Here is a 24,292-nt window from a genome sequence, read left to right on the forward strand (position 1 = left end):
AACACCTCCCTTAAGGTCCACCTCGCTGCCAGCTCGGATCGGATCGCCATCTGGGCTGGGACGGCAAGTCAATTTTTGTTCACTCTGACTGTAAATGTTTTTGGAAAGGAAACAACCTGTACCCCGCTGTGCGGGCACCAGTTGAGCCTTGAAATAGCTCTCTTTTGCTGTCCATGGTTACAGAGGCCCCCTTTGAACACCTCTTGTCAGCCTCCATGAAACTGCTGTGCCTAAAAACTGCCTTCCTTGTGGCCATCACATCTGTAAGACATGTAAGTGAGCTCACGGCTCTAAGGGCTGATTCCCCATATACTAAATTTTACCCGGACAAGGTGGTCCTGCGTGCGGATTCTGCCTTTCATCCAAAAATTGTTTTGGACTTCTATATCAATCAGGACATTGTGTTGCCTACATTCTTCTGTGACCCATCTACACCTCTTGAGCGTTCTATGCATGCCCTAGATGTCTGCAGGTGTCTCCTTTATTTCCTGGATCACACAAAAGCATTCAGGCATTCTAACAAACTGTTCATCTCCTATGCAGGAGCTAGTAAAGGTTTCACCATTACTAGACAGAGATTGTCCAACTGGCTGGTGCAGCTGATTTTCTTTTGTTATAAGAAGCAAAGCGTTCAGCCGCCCTCTAAAATGTGGGCGCATTCCACTAGGTCCATGGCTACCTCAGCTACCCACATGTCGGGCATCAGTATGAAGGACATTTGCAGGGCTGCCACCTGGTGCTCGGACCTGCCCTTTGTCTTTCACTATGCTGTGGACTTTGCTTCAGAGGCCAATTTTGGTCGGGTGGTCTTAAAGAAAATACTGTAATCACTAGCACCCACCTCCTCTTTACAGGACCTAGTCACTCACCCAGTTGTGAGAGACCATGGATCCCTACAGAGATAAACAGGTTGCTTACCTGTAACTTATGATCTCTGTGGGGATCTATGGTCACTCACAACACCCTCCCAGCCGTCCCCTCTGCTAGCTTGGCATGAGCTGTTTACTTATCTAGGCTGTTGTAGGTTGTCTGCTATCTCCTCTATCTCTCAATGTCGTCTGTCCCCCTTCAGGAACCAAAGAGGGGGGCGCTCTACAGCCGGCTTTGTAGGCTCCAATATCACTACGCCTTAAAGGGCCAGAGAGCGCTTATACGGAGCTATAGTGACCATGGATCCCTATGGACCAGCTGTGAGTGACCATGGATCCCCACAGAGATTATAAGTTACAGGTAAGCAACCTGTTTTTCATTCACTGGTTCAACACCAAGCCAGTTCGGACAAGGTCCGAACCGGTTCAGCGCCATGGAGAGGGGAGTGGGAAGCGGGATCATTTTTTTAAAAGGAGAGAGGCCCTTCTTGGGACAAGTGCTGCCACAACTGGAAGCTACATGCGGCAGCAGTGAGCAAGTAAGGGCCTGCTCTCCTTTTAAAATAAGATCCCACTCCCCTCCCTGTGGTGCCGAACTGGTTCAGACCTTGTCCAATGCAGTTTAGCGCTGAACCTGTGCATAAACCTTGGTCTGTGCGCATCCCTACCCTAAGAGCCCTAGCAGGACTTCTTTGTTGGGTCTGCTGGATAGTTTAATTGCACTCAAGCTGAAAAGCTTAGAAAAGTCTATCAGAGAAACGCCAAAGTCCTTCCTGTCCTCTTCCACACTGAGGAGACCCTAGTATTTATAGTGCTGGTGTGTTGGCTGTAACCTGCCAGTTCCCCATTTCATTAGTTAAGAGGACTGCTTTCTCCAGTATCCACTGTTTCAGTTAATGTTTCCCAGGCTTAGAGATAGTTGTGGGCTATTCTGTTGTGTGCAATAGTAAGAAAAAAATCTGAAGCAAATAGGCATTTGTTCAGATACTTAGGGGAGAAAGTACTCTGGTTAAACTGTGCAACATATGCTAGAGATTTCCATAGCTTCCTGTCTCCAAATTAATAATAGCATGAATATTAGTATTAGTTTTCTATAATAGCCGTGTACTTGCTCTGTGATTGTGGTATGAGATATTCACATCAAAGTGTTTAAAAACAAGATCTTGCCTTCAGCTCAGTTTTCTCTGTTCAGGGGGGATGGGGGAAAGCCTGCAGGAGTTAGTAATTCTTACATGGTATGTGACTGTCAAATAGTTTGGCTTCTGTCACAGCAGGGAATTAGATTCCAGACTCATGGTACAAACCACCAAATTTGGTAGTATGATAATGGAAAAACAGTGCTTGGTTGATTGAACCTTCAAAAATAATTCACTGAGATTGCTCTATCCAAAGTCAAACAGAAGTGAACTGTCCACCTACACTACAGTGAAAGAACAGCTGAACCACTAATAGGTAGGGGTTGCTAGGGTTGATATTTCTTCTGTACTTTTAAGAACGAAGCTGAAGATGGTGCAGTTTATTCAGTGTTAACATTAATGAAATTATTTCCCCTCTTTCTAAATCCTGCTTCTCTGTCTCTCTGTCTCTCTGTCTCTCTCTCTCTCTCTCTCTCACACACACACACACACACATACACACCCCTACCCCTAGAAATGTCACACTTGACATTCATTTGCCCCCTGCACCCCTATGACTGTTTTATTATTATTATTTATTTACATTTTATATCCCACTCTTCCTCCAAGGAACCCAGAGCAGTGTACTACATACTTAAGTTTCTCCTCACAACCCTGTGAAGTAGGTTAGGCTGAGAAAGAAGTGGCTGGCCCAGACTCACTCAGCAAGTATCATGGCTGAATGAGGATTTGAACTCGGGTCTCTCTGGTCCTGGTCCAGCAATCTAGCCACTACACCACGCTAGTTCTTTTGCACACACTCATGTACACCACTCACTTTCCCTTTCTTGCACACACTATCTCCTCCTTTATTAAGTAACTGAAGGCTCAACTAGATGTAACCACTGCAGTTCATGTGTTTAAAAACAGAATTACCCCAATCATTTAGTCAAAAGAAAGGGAATGCCAGCAGGTGTCTGATTTTAATAGCAAAGAGGTACACAGGAAGGAGTTCAGAATCCTGTCTGTGCTTGTGACTTATCCCCTAGGAACCCACACCCTTTTTTTCTCTCCTGGGGCCACTTTTGGCTTTGGAGTTTTGCTGGGGGGAGCGGGGCTCGAGCTCTTGAGAAGAGATTCTATCAGTTGATAAATTGTTGGTACGAAGGGAGTTCTATTCTGTGTGATTGGGGGAATTCTGTATATGTGCACACAAAAAAAGTTGCTATCTTGTCTAGAATGGCACTCATTCTCTACAATCAAGGACATTCAATCCCATTCTTTCTTTTCAGTAATCCAGGTTGGTTCATGACCCACTGTGAAATGCTCAGCCTTGATGGTTTGTAGGCCTATTACCTCTAGGATACACACAGTTGTTGATGTTATGCATCTAGTGTTTCAGGGCCACCACTTGGAGAAACAGTGAAACGTAGCTGCTCTAAGGAACCATTTAGAAAGTATTTCCAATATATAAGAATTAGAAGGTGGCATATACTAGCCTCTTCTTCTGCAGTCATTTGCTATCTGAATATATAAGTGCTATCTGGAAATAAACTGATGGGTTGAAAACTGACATGATTGAAAGCTATTATATGTCAGTGTGTTTTGTTCTTTTAGAACAAGGATCCCAAAATGGCTCGAGTTGCACTGGAATCGCTCTACAGACTACTGTGGGTTTACATGATTAGAATTAAATGTGAAAGCAATACAGCTACCCAAAGGTAAAGTTTTGCAACCAGATTTCATTGCTGTTAGAATTTTTCCAATAATGTGTTCAACAACTTTGCTGACCCAGAAGAGAACTGGGAGTACAAGATGAAACGTTCTCTGAGTTATATAATTGTTTTCCTCATTTTGTACTACTGTACAAATGTACTTGCTTTGAGAAGAACGAAAATGCCTTCAGACCTGGTCTTCTAAAAATATGTGCTTTAAAGGAAATTGTTATTAACTGGACTTTTGAAAACTTGCAACAAAATGCTCACATCAAATAGCATAATGTAAACTGAATTGTTCTCAGTATGAGGTGAATGGGAACAGTTAACAAAGGAGAAATGAATTCCTCTTAGGCTGTTCCCCTGAGCCCCCGTATATGTGTGTTTAGCTTGATCTAGCTGGGGGCGGAGGGTGGAAATCCATCTCTCTGCCCTCCCAATCAGTATTAATGATTAAATCCATCTCTCTGCCCTCCCAATCTGGGTAATTCATTGCTTATATTGATAGATTGTGTCCAGTGGAGAGCTCTTTCTTTGTGACATTTTTCATTTAATTCCAGTTTTCTCCCCATTGCTTAGTACTAATTTTCATAAATATGAGCTTTTTCCACTCAAGACCATGGGCATTGAATTTGTGCTATAGTACCCATAAAAGTCTGAGGCATCTTGGAAGCATTTGTGCTATAGTACCATGCACCATACAAGTTTGATGGCTTGGGAGCATCTGCAAGATCAGAACAGTACACTTCTACAGAAATTAGCAGAAACTATTAGCAACATACAGTGAATAGGGAGGAATGAAGTTCTATACATTTCTCTGTATAAAAGAAAATTGATATCTAATTCTGCAACTGAGATCACAGCATATGTGTATGCAGTGTCTTGATAAACATACAATGCTTCTCTATCTCCTTAAAGAAAACAGTTGTGTGGCTGTGCCCTTACTTAGTTATACTTAGAGGGGATGAACATTGTATTATTGATTTAGGGAAGCTAATTCTGATTACAGTACCACTCAGTTTGGCAATCCTTGGAGTAAACTATAGGCAGAATGCTGCTACACCTTTAAAAAAAATCTACTCTTCTCATAGGCTGTCTTTCATCAGTGTTGCTCCTCTGGGATTTCTCCAAGCTGCTTTCAAATGTTTAAACCAGCTGACACTTGGATGCCTTGCTAGGAATGAACTTGTGTCAATGTTTTCTTTTTGTTTTACAGCCGGCTTATAACAATCATCACAACTCTTTTTCCGAAAGGTTCCCGTGGTGTGGTACCACGAGACATGCCTTTAAATATATTTGTGAAGATTATACAGTTTATTGCACAGGTAGGCAAAATATTTCCAGGTGTTCTCCCACCCACACCCCTGGATAGTTAACAGTAATAGTTGGCACATTGTATCTCTTACCGTTTCCTTGTACAAATAATGGCTAGTGTTTGTTACTTGGTTAGATTGGGCTTCTAGTGGGTGTGCCCTCCTCCCCATAGGCAGCTCATACACAATGAAAGTTCAGCTTGAGAAAGATCTGGTGGGAGAAAGGGCCCCTTACCCCCTCTCCAGGAGCCCATTTCTTGAATCTCTTCTGCCACCAGCAGGGTCTGGTTTCCACTTGACTTCTGTGGCTCCTAGAAATGTACAGGAGAAACGTAAGGGGTGGAGGAGGAAAGATTGTGCCGTCAACTCAGAGTCAACTCCTGGTGACCACAGAACCATGTGGGTTTTTTGGTAGAATACAGGAGTGGTTTACCATTGCCTTCTCTCACACAGTATGAGATGATGCTTTTCAGTAGTGATGTGCATGGACCGGTCCGGAGGCCATTCTACAGGCCTCCGGACCGGTCCGAGCATTGGCGGTTTGTGGTTTGAATGGACTAGGGTGGAGGTCCCTTTAAGGGTGGGGGGAGGGTGTATTTACCCCTCCTGCTGCTTTCCCCCTCTCCGGCGCGCCTTTGTTTGGTAGCAATTGAGGCGGCAGGATACCTCCCTGCCACCCCTTCCCCCTCTCAGCTGCCAAAGGCTTCAGGAAGCCTTTTGCGCGTGCTCACATCGCACGCACGCGTCACGTCTTCACGACGTGCGTGCACGTGTGTGGCCACACACGCACATGTCGCGGAGACATGACACACGCGCTCAAGACATGCGCACGTGCAAAAGGCTTCCTGAAGCCTTTTGCAGCCGAGAGGGGGAAGGGGTGGCAGGGAGGTATCCTGCCGCCTCAATTACTACCAAACAAAGGCGCACCAAAGGGGAGAAATCGGCAGGAGGGGTAAGTACACCCTACCCCCACCCTTAAAGGGACCCCCATCCCAGTACTGCAGACACCTATGATACTATGAAACATTTTTACCATGCAAAGGGAAAATTAAACTAGGGAAATTGTATTAAGCTTCCTATTCAAGGGGGTCTACTGCTCGGCTCCGTGGCCACTGGCCTGTGAGGTACCGCAGGGTTCGGTCTTGTCCCCCATGCTGTTCAACATCTACATGAAGTCGCTGAGAGAGGTCATCTGGGGACTTGGACTGAGTTGTCAGCAATATGCGGATGACACTCAGCTCTATCTCTTCTTGTCACCTGATCCTAGGGAGGGAGTGGATGTCCTGAATCAGGGGCTGGAGGCCATGATGGGTTGGATTTTGGCTAATAAACTGAAATTGAATCTGGACAAGACAGCGGTACTGTTGGTCAGTAGGAGAGCCAACCGCAGCTCTACGGTTCCGTGCACATCTCTACCTTTAAGCACCTTCCTATATCACTGTTGCCCAATATAGGAGTTTCCCATACGGGGCGTAACAAGGCTGGAGTGGTCCCAGAGACAAAATTTTAAAATGGGCCCCTTGCTGATGCGCACACACACTTCACAATATATAGTCATGTGACTTGCCTCTGCGGGGGCCCCTCGGGGCGTGGGGGCCCCAGGCAGCCACCTCCCCTTGCCTAATGGTAGTTATGCCCCTGTTCCCATAGTCTGGGAAACACACCAGTGGAGATTCAAATTAACAGCCTCCTGCTCTCTAAGCAGGTTGTTTCCCCACTGTGCCATTAGATGGCCAGGAGAAATGTACAGGGCTGCAATCAAGGAGACTGGTGGGAAGGAGGCAAACATTGTCCTCCCCATTCTAACAGAAGTTGTTAATTTCCAGACAGATCTTTGTTTTCTCAGCAAAATGAGCTAATCACTTTAGTGTGAAGGAGCTGCAACAGGAACAGAAACAATGTTTCTGTTGAATAAATTAAATAAAGAGCACTGGTTATTCACAAACAGCACAGTCAACCCCAATCTTGTTGTAGATGGGCATTGTTTAGATGAGTTGGATAAGAACACAATGGAGCTCTTCTCACAGTCATGAAGAAGAGCTCTTTTGATGTCTGTGAGAGTGCGGGTTTGCCCGACCCTCCCCGCAGACAATCACTCACCCTTCCCTGGGTGGGCGGATCGCCTGCCCAGATGAGCAGCGGCTTGACTGTGCTCCCCTGCACCTCACCCGGCCGCTCTGGGAGTCGGGTGAAGGGAATTGCCGCATGTGGTGCCCCACTCCCCGGAGCCCCAATAATGCACCGCAGAAGTGCGCTGTGCATTACTGGTATTCCCCTCCCCCCAGCCGCAGCAGACACACAGTCAGTTAAATGAGGTTAAGGGAGTACTCATTCCCTTAACCCCATTTAACTAGGAGGCTACTGTAGCAGGTTTGCCATCATGTAGCCACTGGGATCAGGTGTGATCCCGTTGGTTCACATGAGTGTGCAAAACCGGACTGAGCTCCCTTAGCCTGCTTTTTCACACTCATATGACTAGCCTCAGTTAATGTGAAAGTTCTGGGATTTCCTTAGGGCTCAAGGCTTATGTGCAACAAATTTTATTCTAGTTCTTTTTCACTGTAGGAACGTTTGGATTTTGCAATGAAAGAAATTATATATGATTTTCTTTGTGTTGGAAAACCAGCAAAAGCATTCAGTCTCAACCCAGAGGTATGGTGTCATACTTTTTTTCAGTATCTGATTTATAGTGTGGGATGTGTGTGTGTATCCATATGTGTCCCCTGATACCCTCATGTTCTGCTTGGACACAGAGGGTCAACTCATCATCTCTGCCATCTGGCCAGTCCTGGATTCATTTTTACAGTGCGACTCCCCATCCATCCACTCAAACACGCATGGAAAAATCTCATATAACATGGCAATTACACAGATTACCAAGAAATACTCAGATATAGGTGAGCAGAGGCACCTTTAGGCCCGGACCTTTGGGGTGCAAGTCCAAGGCCCCGGCCTCCCTGCTACCCTGGGAGAGAGCTGAGCTTGGGAGGCAAGATGCCAGTGCTGGATGCCCCCAGAGTTGTGCAAGCCCTCTGCTCTGCCTCCCCTGCAACTGTCTGCTTGTGTGCTGTGACTCTTGTTGTGGGATCCATCTTGAAGGTGCACAGGTGGGATTATATGGGACTTGTATGGGTTATTCCCCCCATTTTGTGTATTACTAAGATGGCTTGGCCTAGGGCTTTGATATATGACGCAGATGTGGGGCAGGACAGGTGGGCTCTATATATGTAATTTGAAGTAGATTGGTCAATCTGTTTGTTTTTAATAAATATTTGAAAATGATTTTTAAACTTCAAAAAAGTCCTATAAGTGACTTGTTTATGCCAGAAAATTACAAAAGCTTCTGGAACTGAAACCCACCCCCATGGACCATCATCCCACCCCTCTGTGGAAGAATCTGCCCTTTGCCTTCATAAAAATGGGTAAAGCACTCCACTTTCCTGCCCAACCCTTTAGATCTCCTGGAATGGCTTGACATAGAACTTTGAAATTGGGCACAGATGTAGGACTGGGTGGGGTGGGGGATGAATCCAGGACTTGAAGCAAATCCGTTGATTTTTAATATATTTTTTAATGTTTTTAAACTTTTAAACAGTAGAAATTGTGTGCTCAAGAATGCTGTGTGAATCCGTGTGTGTGTGTGCGCGTGCGCATGCACATACGTAAAGGATGTTTATTTTGCAAGGCCCCCCATGACCTTGACCTTGACCTTGAAGCCTTGAAGGTCAAGGCTTAAAAATTACCTAGCTAAAAGGTAGGTGCAGGCTCCAAAATTACCTAGGACTAGGCCTCATGGCTAGTTGTATCACTCTTAGAAATAATAATAAACATATGTATAATGCTTTTGAGTGCTCAAACTGCTTCATATTTATTTTCTTGTTATTATTACAACAACCCTGTAAGGTAAGTAAGTATTATCATCCCCATATTGCAGTTGGAGAATTGTGGCTTGCTAAAGGTTACCTAAATTGCTCATGGCAGACATGAGATTTAAACATGGGCAGTCCTGATTTGTAGCTCAGTCTCTTAGCCACTATGCTACACCAGCTCACACTAGAAAGTTGCATGGGTGTATCCAGGGTTTTGTTACATGTATACTTCTCTGAGCAAAACTACTAATACCCCAAGCTTAATCACTAAGTAATCACTAAATAGAATCACTGGAATAGAGCAAAATTAGAAGTGGGCTCACCTGCAGAACCCGGTGTATGAGATTACCTTAGGATAGGGGTTCCTAACCTGAGTGTCCAGATGTTGTACCACCACTCCCATCCCCAGAAACATCTGGTTCCCAAATTGGGAACCCCTGCCCTAGCTCCCTGAGAGTGATCGTTGGGGCTGGGCCCTCTCAGACAAGGAAATTGAATCCTGTGTGTTTGAGGTAAAGAAAATGCTTGCAAGATTATAATTTGATGACAGCAAATTTAATTCCATCTTTTAAAATGTGATCTGTATATCGATTTTTACTTTGCTTTCAATTAAATTTGCAGAGAATGAATATTGGACTGAGAGCTTTCTTAGTCATTGCAGATAGCTTGCAGCAAAAAGATGGAGAGCCTCCAATGCCTGTTACTGGAGCTGTCCTGCCGTCTGGAAACACATTACGAGTGAAAAAAACATACTTAAGTAAAACTCTCACAGAGGAGGAAGCTAAAATGATAGGTGAGTATCATGCATGCCACAGCCAGTTTCTGCCTTGCAAAGTTCACTGAAATTACTAAGCTACAAAAAATAGTAGTAGTCTACCAATATATACATAAATTTAAAAGGATTCTTTGCAAAACCATTCTTTCATCTTACATCTTAGAAAATGCAGGATAAAAAACCAGACCAGTGATAAGAGAATATTCTTTTGTCCAAATGGTGTTGGACTTTGTAGATGAACAGCCATATCTCCTTTCTTCTCTCTTTCATTTGAACCAGGGTTTGCTGGACCAGAACTTGTGTTTTGCTGCCAGGACTCAGCCCAAAAACATGTCAGTAGATTGCCTCTGAGTATTAGGCTGGGCTAGATTTAGGGGTCAGCCAGGTTGGGTACTAGTCCTGAGCCCAGGAATATAAAAGGGCCAACAACTGCCCCCAAGGACTGCCACTGTGGTGGACGTTTCCACTTTGCAAACTGGGAGGGGAGTCAGCAGCGAAGAGAAGTTAGCAGCGCTGTGAGCCAAGAGACCAGTGTCGTCATTGCCTTCCCCCGCACTTTGTCTTTGCAGGGGCTTCTAGAAGAAAGTCCATTGGCTAATGGGGGGGGGCTTTGCTGCTGAATCCCTTGGTGGTGGCTCCTCTTACTTCCCATCACTAAATGGAAGTTAAAGCTGGAAATCATGAAATATTAAAATATGACTTCTAAAAATGAGTAACATTAAAATAATATTCTGTACCATCATGGTCTAAAGATGACTCATTCTGGGTATGATAAAAATGCTTAGGGCTGCATATGTTCTATTCAAACATATTATTGGAACAAATATTTCTGCCAAATGCCTAAAATGTCTAGATTTTGCCGTCATATTTTGTTTTTAATTAAGTAATGTTAATCCACTGTATGTTTTCCAGGCATGTCATTGTACTATTCTCAAGTAAGAAAAGCAGTAGACAACATACTGAGACATCTTGATAAAGAAGTTGGACGATGTATGATGCTTACTAACATACAAATGTTAAACAAAGAACCCGAAGATATGATCACGTGAGTGTTAAATAATGAATTGCAAAGTAGATTTGTAAAAATGTTAGTGCAAGCCTTTAAAAGCATCTATGACTGGCATCCAGAGTGTTAAACATGAGTGGTCCCATTGAAATTAATGGGATATGTTACTCATAACTAACTTGTCCCATTAATTTCAGTGGTACTACTCATGAATAATTTAGTCTTGATGTCAGCCATTGTATTTCAACTAATAATAATAATAATAATAATTCGATTTCTATACTGCCCTTCCAAAAATGGCTCAGGGCGGTTTACACAGAGAAATAATAAATAAATAAGATGGATCCCTGTCCCCAAAGGGCTCACAATCTAAAAGAAACATAAGATACACACCAGCAACAGTCACTGGAAGTACTGTGCTGGGGGTGGACAGGGCCAGTTACTCTCCCCCTGCTAAATAAAGAGAATCACCATGGTAAAAGGTGCCTCTTTGCCAAGTTAACTAGGACTTCGTAATAATGGGGAAGGGGGATCTCACTGGCTATTACAAACCATTCTTGCTAATTTATTATTTATTTATTTATCAAATTTGTATACCGCCCCAAACTTTCGTCTCTGGGCAGTGCATACGTAACATTTTGCTGATGTACAGGATGAAAGCCTTCTGAATTCTTCCAGTTCACAATCAAAAATAGATGTTTCAGGGCAAATGCATATAACAGTCTGCTAGTGGTGTGTGGGTTTTATTCTGTTTTTTACAAATGAAGTTCAGCCACTAAGTGGAGAAGAGCTGCTTAACTCTTTCCTTTCTACTTGTTTTCAGCTAAAAATCACTTATTCCGAGCTTCTTTTCCACACAGGAGAAGAAAATAGATGGGCCCTTTTCTTTAGCTGTGGACAGAAAAGCAGTTTGGAAGTTTTGCGTGGGGGAAATGGGAAAGGGTTAAGCAGTATCTCCTATGCTCTGCTCAAAACAGGAGCTTCCCGTGGCTCTTTTTAAATCATTTCAATTATATACATTATATAATAATATAATTAAGTAGGAGACCCAGATTCTGCATTCTGTGGGGCTAGTCACACGCACAGACAAAACGGGGCAAAGGAAGCCCAGCTTGGTTTTGCTGGCATGTGTGAACCGCCGGGAGTCACTCGATTCCTGGTGGCAGTGAGGCAGCAAACCTGCTTAGGGAGCCCGCCATTTAGCCTAGGTTTGGGGCACGAGGGCACCCAGAAACTGGGCTAATTGATTGTGTATTAGTGCTGTGCGGCTCTGCACGGCACCTACATGCAAGTAGCCAGGAGAATCCCTATAATGCACAGTGCTCTCACATTATAGGAGTTCCAGGGGCTGGGAAGACGCATCCCAGTCCACCCCAGTCCCCAACCCTCCACACCCCAGCAGTAGCTGGCAATCCACCGCCCAGCAACGAAAAAGGAGATAGTCTGCGGGGGAGGTAATCCTCCCCTCGCCCTTTAGCTTTTGGAGATCATTTGCATTTGACTTTATATCTGCAGGTGTGCTATTTATATTTCTCTGAGAGAAAACCCTGCTCAGCCAGGGAAAAGCTCCTGGAAGAAGGTGAAGAGTAACAAACATGCTAATGGTCTTGACTGTACATTGAATCCTTCCAGAGATCCATAGTACTTTGATTTTATTTTATTTTTTCTTTAAATGCAGATAAGTCTTCAAAACTTGCTGCAAGGTTTACTTTATCTGTGTAGGAATTCTACACAATTCTACACAAGTTTCAAACAGTAAGGTGTGGAGGAGCGGGGAGGGGCACACCTGAAAATAATACTGGCTGTTAGAAACATCTGTTGTGCAATCTAGAAGCTTTAATACTCCTTTACTTTAGTATTATGGAGCACTGCAGCAGGATTTTACTACTGTTAAAATCTCTAACAGAGAATTCTCTGGTTAAATTCTTGTGGCAGATCTGGCCAGTGTTACCCATGCCTGGATTACTGTAATGTGCTTTATGTGGGGCTGCCCTTGAAGAATATTTGCAAACTTCAGTTGGTGCAGAATGTAGCTGCCAAGTTTCTCTCTGGAATTGCTCGCACGGAGCATGTTACACCTATTTTGAAGGGACTGCACTGGCTGCCAGTTTGTTTCCGGATCCAATTCAAGGTGTTAGTTATTACCTTTAAGGCCCTTAATGGTTTGCGTCCTAGATACCTGAGGAACCGCCTGCTCTCGAGGGATTCTGCCTGCCAACAAGGTCATTGGGAGGCCTTGGCCCTGCGTGTCAATGTTGAGAGAGGCTAAATTGTCGTTTACACAGTACAGGGCCTTCTGTGTTGTTGCCCCCAGGCTCTGGAATGCTCTCCCAGTAAATGTCTGCTCTTTGACATCTGTGGCTGCTTTAAAAAACAAACAAACCTAAAAACCATTTTTTTATTTGTTCAGTCTTTTACCCTTAGGTGCTGCCAGGTCTCCCAGCATTTCTGCTTCTGTTTGGTTTTTTTATTACTTTGTTTTTTGATGTTTTTTTATTTTTACTGCATAACTGATTTTAAGGTTTTAAATGTGATTTTTATGAAATTTTGTTGTATTTTAACATTTGTAAACCACCTTGGGATATCTTATGAAAAGCAGTATAAAAACTGAACAATAGATAAATACATACATGAATAAAATAAAGGCCTCTCTTCCAAGAAGATTGAAATCCTGTCTGTAATTAGACTCCTGATTACAGGCAGGTTACAGATACCAAGGCTATTCCCATGAGTGTTCAAAACCAGGCTAAGGGAGCTCAACCCGGTTTTGCATACTTGTGTGAACCACTGGGATCACGCCTGATCCTGGTGGCTACACAGCGGCAAACCCGCCAAAGTAGCCTCCTAGTTAAATGAGGTTAAGGGAGTGAGAACTCCCTTAACCTCATTTCATTGATTGTGTGTCTGCTTGCGGCTGAAGCAAGCACACTTGGGGAGGAGGGGGATCCCAGGAATGCACCGTCAACCTGCATGGTGCATTATTGGGGCTCCGGGGAGCAGGGCACCATGCACGGCACTTCCCTGCTCCCAACTGCCAGAGTGGCCGGGCGAGGCACGGGAGAGCCACAGACAAGCCGCCGCTCATCTGAAAAAGCTACTCAGGTCTTCCTCCTGCCTTGCTTCCACACAGTCACTTCTACCCATATTTTCCTCCTACCTTGCTTCCACACAACCAAAAATTGGGAGCACACAGAGCTCCCAAACCTGGGTAGGACAAAGTTTTTTGATCGTGTGAATGACCTCAATATGTTATTACCTGGATTTCCTGATAGCATTTGTAACTATAGCTGCTTCTGTAATATAAATTTAGAAGACCTAAAAAATAGCTTGAAGAGCAGTGAGATTTATTTATTTATCTTTAAATTCCCTGCTAACTTGACAAAGAGACACCTTTTAACATGATGATTCTCTTTATTTAGCAGGGGGGGAGTAACTGGCCCTATCCACCCTCAGCACAGTACCTCCAGTGACCATTGCTGGTGTCTATCTTAGGTTTCTTTTTAGATTGTGAGCCCACAAGGGAGCCCATCACAAGCCCATCATAAGAGAGCCATCTTATTTATTTATTATTCCTCTGTGTAAACTGCCCTGAGTCATTTTTGGAAGGGCAGTATAGAAATCAATCAATATTCTTCCCTATCCCATGGTTCACATATTCTTCTCTGTCACAACTTCATTCTCATGTTTGAGCATTATCTAGTGATCTGTGCATTCTTTTTCTTTTTTACAGAGGTGAGAGAAAGCCAAAAATTGATCTTTTCAGGACTTGTGTTGCGGCTATTCCACGACTCCTCCCTGATGGAATGTCTAAACTAGAGCTGATTGACTTGCTGTCAAGGTAAATTGTGAAAACATGAAAGGACTTCTTGGTGGGACTAAAATGTAGCTTCTTTCTAGCTTGCTTAATTGTTTTTTAAACAGAGCTATATCAGTTTGAAAAATCAAGGCTAGCTAAAAGTTCAGAGCTTATGGAGACATAGTCTTTACCAATTATGAGACTTTTGGGAAGAACAAACTGCATTCCTGGTGACCCTTCTGGTATTGACCCGCTAACAGTCTTCTCCTTACTTCAAAGATAAGAGTCTTCATGCAGATAGATTATTCTAGTCACAGTTTAGTGTTAAATGTCATGTTTAAAATACCTGTGTATTTCTGCAATTCTCAGACTTTGTAGATAAGCAATTGGATGAAAATCTAATCAGCTGTCAAATGTCAAATCAACAGGCTCCACTCGTTGCAAATAGCCTGGGGAGGTTTGAGACTACATGGGCTAAAGTGCAAAGAAACAAGCATTTGCTTTCTCTTTCTGGATATTCCTAGTGGAATAAGCCAAATTTGTAAAGAAGATACCTATGACCCCTATTAATGCTGTGTGTTGATATTACTGTTCTCTGGGTGCTCTTTCAAAGATATTTTCTGTCAAACAAACATGAAATTTTCAGTGAGATGAAGGCCTGGTTCAGATGTTACATGTAACTATTGCTTAATCCTGGTTCCTCACAACATTCCTTACCTTTGGATGCATGCATGTTTCATCCTTCCCTCATGTGCAAAGGCTAGAGGGCATCATGTGGAACCAGGATTAAAGGATTTTTAAAGGATATTTAGGATTAAAAGTGTTTACACATAAGACTCTACTGGGTCTCTGCCAATGCTCTTGATGTATTTAATTTCAGTTGTATCCCTGGCTGTCTGAATATCAATTTGCATGTTCCATCAGGAATATCCAAAAGAGAAAGCAAATGTTTTTGTTTCTTTGCACTTTAGCCCGTGTAGTCTGAAATCTCCCCAGGGTATTTGCAACGAGTGGAGCCTGTTGATTTGACATTTGACAGTTTATCCAAGTCATTCTAGCTCCGCAGTACTTCTCACAAGAACCAAGTCAGAGCATGAATATATTTATTTTATAAATGTCTATCCACTGAAAATATATGCATACTCTTTACTTTGTTCTTGGTAAGTACTTTAGTAATTTATGCCATGATGAGAGATGGCATTTAACTTATGCTTTATTTTTCCTTAGGCTTTCTATACATATGGATGATGAACTTCGGCACATTGCTCAAAATTCACTTCAGGGCCTGCTAGTTGACTTTGTTGATTGGAGAGAGGATGTGCTCTTTGGCTTTACAAACTTCCTGCTTCGTGAAGTGAACGATGTACATCATAGCCTCCTGGACACTTCCTTGAAATTACTGTTACAGTTGCTTACACAGTGGAAGCTTATAATACACACCCCGGGGAAATCCAGTGAACAGGCAAATGTCAGATCTTCAGAGGTAAGATTATAAAAGTTGGTATCAGCATCCAGAGCAATTAATTCACTTGCTGTGTACATTGTTGTATGTTTAATTTGCACCTCAGCTGGTTACACTGATCTCCTCAGTCCTCATACAGGGGCCTATATAATTTGTGATATACTCTCAGATGTATAAATAAGGGTGAGAATTCAGCAGTATTATTGCTTTATTGAATAAATAGGCCTTTAGAAATAAGGCTTACATACACTAAAGCAAACCTTTTCAGATGTAAGAGTGAAGTGTACCTCCAGTTTCAGTTTAGGAAAAGTGCCTCAACAACTTGAGATTTGGGAAACCCTATTAATAATCTTTCAGTAGGTGACAGGCCTAGAAGCCAAGAGCAGCCTTACTTGTATATTTTAAATGTTCTATGTTCATATTTCAAATGACATAGTTGTTCTTTGATGGAATATGGCAAAGTCTTTTAGTTAAGGCAGGATGTATTTTGAATAAATAAATACATTATATTGCAGCTGATACCAAATGGATCCAGTCATAGGACACAGACTGAGAGAAGTTCTTATTCCAATGTTCTACATGCTGTCGAAGGTTTTGCACTAGTGTTACTCTGCAGTTTCCAAGTTGCCACACGTAAACTGGCGGTTTTGATTCTCAAAGAGATCCGTGCTTTGTTCCAAGCACTGGGACAAGTGGAGGTATGGAACTACCATCTTGTTTCTTAAATTCAGCATTTGCAAATTATATAGTCTTAAAGTAAAAACTCCTTTTGCCACATTAACATACACTAAAAATTGGCTGAGTAAGTCCTTCTGAAGTCAAGTCATGCAAAGTCAGGTCCCACCTATTATTTTTTTAAGCTGCAAGTTTCCTTAACTTCTTGTTTCAAATGGGTCTTTTCCATCCTTGTCTGGAGTTGCCAATGATTGAACCTGGCACCTTCTGCAGGCAAGCATATGTTCTTCCACTGAGCAACATTCCCACCCCAAACCCAGCTGCATTTTGCACTGTGGGGAGAACCTTACCAGTACCATAGAGATCTCCTAGCATCATGTCTAATTGAGCTTTTAGTCTAAACTACCAGCTGAATGTTGCAGATTGAGTTGGAGATGAGGGCTCTTTGTTCTAGTCTTACTGCAACTAATATACATGTATGCAGTATATATAGAAAATTATAATATGCTGAATTGTCTCAATTCATTTCAGTGTGGTTGTATTGGTTGGTTATTTGGTGAGTTTGCCTTCAGTACTGGTAAAATGAGACTCCCCAATACATTAGCATGTTTTTGGTGGCAGTGTTTCAGACTACTTCCTTATTAGACAGAATAAAACAATAAAGTGGTTCACATGACCTCTTACCCGGGTGGTGGGGAGGGTGAGCAGGGAGGCAGGCTCCTACCTGCCTCCCCACAAATGATCAACAGAAGTGCATATCTATGCCAATCAGCCACCCACATGTGCGCTGGGATGGCGATTGTCAGAGTGCTGATGGGAGGCAGGAAATGCGTGTTGGATCCTTCGTGGAACCAGAATGTAGTGTGAGAACAGTGGAGCGATTGTTCTTAGTATTGCAGGAGCTCCGCAGCCACTCTTCCCCCCCCCCAGCTCGCTGTCAAAAATGGTGACGAGCCAGTAGGGAGCCCAGTAACCAAGGGGCGATTGTGCACACAGTCGCTACCGAGGCAAAATGAACCACAGTTCTGTTCATTTTACTGAGGTAATATGAACCACAGTTTATCTCGGTAAAGCCCTGGGTAGAAGATCTGGGCTTCCCAGAACTGGAGCAGCCAGGGCTGCAGAACTTCTGGCTCTCCAGACAACATGAGCTGCCTGGGGTAACCCAGGTAGCTTGTGCCGTGTGAATAGGTTTACTATATCACTTGAAAACGTATATGCTCTCTCAGTGTTAGAAATAATCTTTCCTCTTTCTCAGTCTCGGGAACCACCATGTTAGTGTTCCTTCAAGCACAGAAGTGTTGTAAGATTGGTGCTTAGATAGAACTGATTTCTTTGAATCATTGGTACTGGAGGGTGTTGGGTTTTTCTTTTTATTAGGATCAAATTGAGTGATAGCACTTGTCCATCTAGGTGAAAGTTATGCAATAAGAAGTGGAATATATTGTGTTAAATTTTTATTTGCACAGTAGAGAATGCTAATTCTTGTCTGTCAAGTACCAAAGCATTGGAAAGTGTTCTTGGTTATTAGCACCACTTTAGTTGCTAAGTGCATAATGAAATATTCTGTTATCATGGCATTGGAATGCTTTACTAAACAGTAAGTTAGCTTTTCAGTCCTTCAGTCCATGATTTAAGTCATATGGAATTTTCTGATAGGCATTCTGTTCTGCAAACATTGAACTGCATCATTATTAGCTTTGTTTTGAGCCACATTCTGTACTTTAACTTAGAAGCACATAAAATGAAATCGATGTTCTGGCCACACATATACGTATACAATAACTGAGATATATATCCACATACATTTTGTCAGACTTAAACCTTATGACAGCTATAATATTTGAAACTGTCTTACAATCCATCATAACTTTGTTGGATTAACCATTATGCTAGAATAGGGAGCCAGGAAGTTGAGTCATTAAAAATTTGAGTTCAGTGTGTGCATACCAGTGCACATGCTCCTCAATTCAGTTCCAGTTCAAATCCTAAATGGGGTGGTTCAGACATTATGGGGCAATTCTCACGATCACCCTGGGCATGCAGGGAGGGTGCGGTGGAAGGCTGCTTCCACTTACCTTCCCCCGGACGACTAAGCAGGTCAGCTTCTGTGTACCTCCTGCATGCCTACAGGGACAGCCCTGCTCTCTGCAGCTCTGTGAAGCAGGGCGGAGGGATCTGCGGCTGGAACTTGTTGTTCCGGCCTCCAGGCATCCCTCAGTACAATGCGCGGCACATGCGTTGCATTGAGGATTCCCCCCCCTCCCCAGACGGGCACTCTATGCGCCCCTCTCTGATCCCACCACTTCTCACGACCATCCTAACCTTGCTTGGGGCAGCCCAGGCAAGGTTAGGCTGGTTGTGAGGAAAGCCTCTATGTGTAGCCAAGATTAAACCTTGGATGCACGTGCCATCTCTCAACCTCGCGAGTGTGCTTTCTCCGCTCCCTATCCATCTGCAAGTCTGAAGTATTCTACTTCTGATTGTGGTTAGAAACAAAGGCCAAGATCAGTCGTGATGTTTGAACCAACCAATCCAACCAAAGTGCTTGACATAAAGCACAATCTGAACCCAGGGTCTGAAATGGGTTCAAGCCCTTAGGATGGCTAAGTCATGACAAGCAGTGGTCCCTCACTTATTTGTAGTGTTGTGTAAATTGGACATGATGATGGGACCTGTACAGGTCTGCAAATATTGGCTATGCCTTGATCCCTATATGGGCTTGTCAATCCCTAGTGACTGAATCGTATTAATTTCAGTTGATAAGCTTATATATATTATCCCTGCTTTCAGTATACAAAACATCCTCTGCTCCCATCCTGTATATGTGTGTGTCTGGTGCCACAGGACTCTTTGTGCTTGAGTGTAATTAATTGCTTCACATGTACAGGATGATGATCGGCCTATGATTGATGTCATGGACCAGCTAAGTTCTTCTATTTTGGAAAGTTTCATTCACGTGGCCGTTTCTGATTCAGTAAGTACCTCATTGTCCCTAATTTCTAACCATTCACAATGCATGTGTTAAGAAAACAGAATCTGAGCACGATTCAACACAGTTTCAGGAATGCAGACACAAAAAGCATAGGTATGTTCAAAAATACTTTCCATTGCTTCAGGCATTGGATTTTATTACTCAGTAGAAAATAGGTAGTCTACAGAAATTCACTGTTACCAGTCTGGCACTTTTGCCAGCAGTTGTAGTTGTACTGCTGTGCTCAGTATAAGAAGACAGAAAATAACTGGTGACAAAATTTAATATCAGCCCGTGACTTTGACTCATCCTGCCAGCCATCTTCCATTCCCATTACCACTTCTGCTATAGTAGAGAAGTGGCCCAGTGGCTTCTGATGATGATATTCCCCAAGAATTCCAAGGGGTTGCAGGACTGAACAAACTTGTATGTTGGGCCAAAATGGCCTTGTGTTGGAAGTGTGATGAGAGCCGTATGATGGCAGCCAAGAGCAGAGTGAGTGGAGGGAAGGAAAAGAACGGGCATTTAGGTGACAGTCCAGAAAACAAAATTAACTCTCCTGCAAGAGGTGAGCCAGCACCTGAGAGATATCATGAAAACAGCTTATTTCAGGCATGCGCATCGGGCAGTTATTATTTAGTTAGTTCGTTATATATATTTATATGTCGCCCTATTCCCATAGGACTCAGGGCGGCTTACAAGCAATAACATACACAGCTTCTGGTTTGACTCTGATCGGGGTGGCAAGGAGGTTCGCTGCCACCCTGTGCCAGCAGTTTTACAGATAGCACCAGTGGGGAAAACGTGTGGGTGGAGGTTAAGAGCACCCTCCCTGCTCCTTAAAGGTAACCCCTCCCCCCGCTGCTGAACCGGCTGAACCGCCGGACATTTGAACCAGTTCAGCAGTCCACAAAGGGCCGCTGAACCAGTTTGTGCACATCCCTACCCTACAGGCTAGGCTAGCAACAAAAAAGGGAGGAAGGCAGGGGAGGGCTTGTGAAGTAACCACTCTCCCACCCTGGGAATGTGAGTAAACCACTTGGAGGCTTCAACCCAAAAGCAGAAAAAATGATACAAGGAACCCCCTTTTCAGTGTGAGGCAGGACTGAGGAAGAGTGGAAAGCCTCTTGATTGTACGTTGTGTTACTGTTCACTAAAATGGGAGTTGTGACACTTTAACTCTGAGCTTGTGCTTCATTGTTCACAGTAGAATTCTTCACCCTTTATAATGTGGAGCTGCCCCAGTGGGGTGAGGAAGATATAACCCCATCCAGAGATTTACACACACCCAGATTTGTTGTACACCTGGACTGACGCATTCATTTAATGGATAGACCCCCATCTGTGTGTGGATTGGGTCCTCCATTGAGATGGATTGGAGTAAAGCCCAAATTCAAAACTCTATCTTTTCACGGGCATGTGAAGATCACTGCATTGTGGTGCACAAACTGGGAGCATAGGAAGTATCCCAGGAAGAAGAATATACCATTTATCCTATGGACATACGCATGCTTATTGTGAGCAGTCATTCACACAGACTGCTAGCTCCACTCTGCTTCTGCATTCATTGATTCATCCATTAGATGGGTAGATTTAGATTGATCAGACACAAAAAAGGATAGGGCTCCTATACCTTAAAATCTTGTGTTGAGGAGGAAATGTTGGCAGATGCAGCTTGTCATGCAAGGGTATAAATAGCATCTTCTACACAGCTATTATAGGAGCAGGAATTCTGCCGTTTTGCATCTGATCACGCTACCATGGACTGGCATGGATCCCTTCAAAATAAAGCACCCTGCATATATGTTGTGCAGAAAATGAATGCACTGGACAAGAGTGTCCAGTCAGCCTATGCAAGCAGCACATAGACAAGCCCTGAGTAGAGGCTTGCTGGGTCGGCAAATAGCTTGTACAATGTGGAGTCTGTGTTTTCATCTCTCCAAATAGATTTGGCAGCAGGCAGCAAGCCTGAACACTTGGAAATAAGTCTTACCAAAACAATACAGAAATGCAGACCTCTAAAATAATATGATGATGGTGATAATATTTGCTTCTTCTTTTTCTTTCTTTTTAAAAAAATCTCTTCCTACAGACAACATTGCCATTAACACATAATGTGGATTTGCAGTGGCTGGTAGAATGGAACGCAGTGCTTGTCAATAGCCATTATGATGTAAAAAGCCCTTCCCATGTCTGGATATTTGCACAATCCGTTAAAGATCCCTGGGTTCTCTGCCTTTTCAGTTTTCTTAGGCAAGAGAACTTACCAAAGCATTGCCCTACAGCTCTTAGCTATGCTTGGCCTTATGCTTTTACAAGGCTACAACTGGTCATGCCTTTGGTTGATCCAAAGTAAGTGCTTGCATGATTTCATTGCTATTTGGTTGTCAAGCTTTTGTTGCATTGTCAGATCTGTTCTATGATCTCAAGAGCTTACATTAAATTTGCCACTCCTGGAAAATATCATAATTGCATAACAGTATATTTGATATAAGAATTAGGTTTTATGAGCCAGTGTGATCCATTGTATAGAGTGTTGCAGTTGAACTGAGACACCTGCTTTATCATCTTTGCTTAGCTGTGTCTGCCCTATAATTCCCTGTCTGGGCAAGTCTTTATAGTCCCCTCCTCATGCTCCAGGCATAAAATTCAATTAGCGTGCATAGTCGACTAGGATTGTAGTAGCTGCCTGGCAGCCCCCCACCCTCGCTTTTCGAGTGTCCTCTAGCCCTGCCCCTGCCCGCCATGCTCTGAGTGAAACATAAGAAGGGCTCTGTGCATATACTGTGGTATAAGTGACTGGGAACCCTGGCATGATCAGATTCCTGGTTGATCCTACAGTTATGTGTGTAGAAATCTTTCTCACTTTCTGCTCAATGCGTAGGGTGAGTGGGTATGATCCTGTGTTCTGGTCTATGTATTGATTGAACTTGTGAATCATAGTGTAATTGGAGGGATTATCTTTCACCCTTAGTTCTTTTTCCGCAGAATATTAATTGTGATGAACTTCCTAGGTTTATACTAGGGAGATTTCTAAAAATGCTATATAAACCTCATAGGTTTATTGTGAGAATTATAAAAATAAAGCTGTAAAGTACTTCTGCACATTTTGCCACAGAAGAAAATAGCACCGAAGGATTTTTGTTGTTGCCGTAGCTGAATTTCACATTTGTATTTAAAATGAATTATATTGAACTGCTTAGACAGCTACATCTCCTCTTTGAAAATTATAAAAGAAAATATTAGTAATTAACATCTGTACCTGAGAAATGATTATTTAAAATAAATATTTCCAGCAGCCCTGTGAATGCAAAGAAAACGAGTACAGCAAGCAGTGGAGACCATTATGTAACTTTATGGAGAAACTATCTTATTCTCTGCTTTGGAGTTGCAAAGCCTAGTATTATGAGTCCTGGACATCTGCGTGTTTCAACTCCAGAGATCATGGCAACCACACCTGATGGTACAGTTAGTTATGATAACAAGGTAATCTCATATTTCATCAAAAGGACTTTTATCATTTTTAATTTATATCCATAGAAATGATATAGTTTTTATAACAGACAAGCCTAGACTTTCAAAAAATGATGCACTGAAATGGTTTTACTATAGATTCCAAAGAGATATTGCAACATACATGCAAAGCATCTGTCTCCCACATAGCTGTGGTCTCCTAGGAAGCAGGTTTAGAAAATTTCTTGCTACAGGTCTTGGACAGCTGGGTTTGAGACCTATTGCCATTTGGAGTTGTCATCATTGGTCTCGATCAGGAATAGGCAGCCTGAGGCTCACAAACCAAATCTGGCTAGCCAAAGCTTTCCCCCAGAAAAGCTTTCTATCTTACTCCTAGAATGACTACCCCATAGGTGAGTTGCTGCTCTATGGCAGTATGGGACTGCATGAATCTAGAGAGAGCTCGATGAGACCATAGAACTTATTGTCTTTTACTTACATAGACAACTCACAGGCTAGATTCATGATAAGGTAGTTTTCTAGTATCTTTACTTTTAATTGTATATTACTATTTCCCTTTCATTGACAGTGAAAGTAGTACCTGTATTGCTTCATTCTATTATGTTTGAGTTTCACATTCTGAGTAGAGACTTATAAAGTTGCTTTCAGATGCTACTTTTGCATTATGGAGATTTATCCCATGGTGTTCCAGTGGCATCACCAAATTAGTTGTGCTAGTTTAGTTCAGTCATTATTTTATTATAGTATCAAGGACTAGCCTCCCTTTTGAAGCTAGGACCAAACGTGAGTAACATATTAAGCTGTTTATACATCCACATGCAAAAGCAAATGCAGATTTCTCCTGGTTGTTTCCAGTGCAATTTCAAAATAGTTGAATAATGCTCCGTATTTTGGGATAGGAGGCAGACATGTTATAAAGCTTGATGTAATCTTCTGCCTTCATAGAAGGAGGCAGGCTTTTTCTGCAGTAGGCACTTGTTTTATTCCATAATATTCTTCAGTTATGTTATCATCTGGGAGATTGCAGAAGGGTGTATAATTTTCTAAAGATGACATTCAACTATTTTAGAGTGACACTGGAGGTAACCCAATACAGGAGAACCTCGTTATCCACGGACTCGCCATCCGCGGTTTCGCGTATCCGCAGTCAGGTAATGGATACCTGACCTCAGTATACATGGGGGCGGAGGACGGGGAAAAGGGGTTAAACAGGGTTAAACTCATGTATCCGCATGTCATGGTGGCCGGA

The 24,292-nt window shown here is 42.9% G+C and overlaps 1 protein-coding gene and 1 long non-coding RNA gene across 14 annotated transcripts in view; one reads left to right on the plus strand and one right to left on the minus strand.

The window, feature by feature from the left end:
- Positions 1–17,411, minus strand: part of LOC128352124 (uncharacterized) — a 30,284-nt gene extending 12,873 nt beyond the window's left edge. For all 4 annotated transcript variants that reach the window (XR_008320219.1, XR_008320217.1, XR_008320220.1 and 1 more), the window contains exons 1-2: positions 17,280–17,411; positions 5,248–5,323 (exon numbers count right to left, since the gene is read on the minus strand). This is a non-coding gene — a long non-coding RNA (uncharacterized LOC128352124). The remainder of the gene's footprint in view (positions 1–5,247; positions 5,324–17,279) is intronic.
- FRY (FRY microtubule binding protein) overlaps positions 1–24,292 on the plus strand; it is a 343,900-nt gene that overhangs the window by 217,063 nt on the left and 102,545 nt on the right. For 9 of the 10 annotated variants that reach the window (XM_053312387.1, XM_053312377.1, XM_053312379.1 and 6 more), the window contains 11 exons: positions 3,602–3,705; positions 4,916–5,024; positions 7,578–7,664; positions 9,503–9,674; positions 10,569–10,701; positions 14,393–14,500; positions 15,686–15,941; positions 16,436–16,618; positions 19,486–19,572; positions 21,662–21,921; positions 22,866–23,055. In XM_053312387.1, coding sequence (XP_053168362.1) covers positions 3,602–3,705; positions 4,916–5,024; positions 7,578–7,664; positions 9,503–9,674; positions 10,569–10,701; positions 14,393–14,500; positions 15,686–15,941; positions 16,436–16,618; positions 19,486–19,572; positions 21,662–21,921; positions 22,866–23,055 — 1,689 coding nt within the window. The remainder of the gene's footprint in view (positions 1–3,601; positions 3,706–4,915; positions 5,025–7,577; positions 7,665–9,502; positions 9,675–10,568; positions 10,702–14,392; positions 14,501–15,685; positions 15,942–16,435; positions 16,619–19,485; positions 19,573–21,661; positions 21,922–22,865; positions 23,056–24,292) is intronic. The other variant, XM_053312378.1, reaches the window with a different exon arrangement.

Source organism: Hemicordylus capensis, chromosome 3 (assembly GCF_027244095.1).
Source record: "Hemicordylus capensis ecotype Gifberg chromosome 3, rHemCap1.1.pri, whole genome shotgun sequence".
Classification (NCBI taxonomy): domain Eukaryota; kingdom Metazoa; phylum Chordata; class Lepidosauria; order Squamata; family Cordylidae; genus Hemicordylus; species Hemicordylus capensis.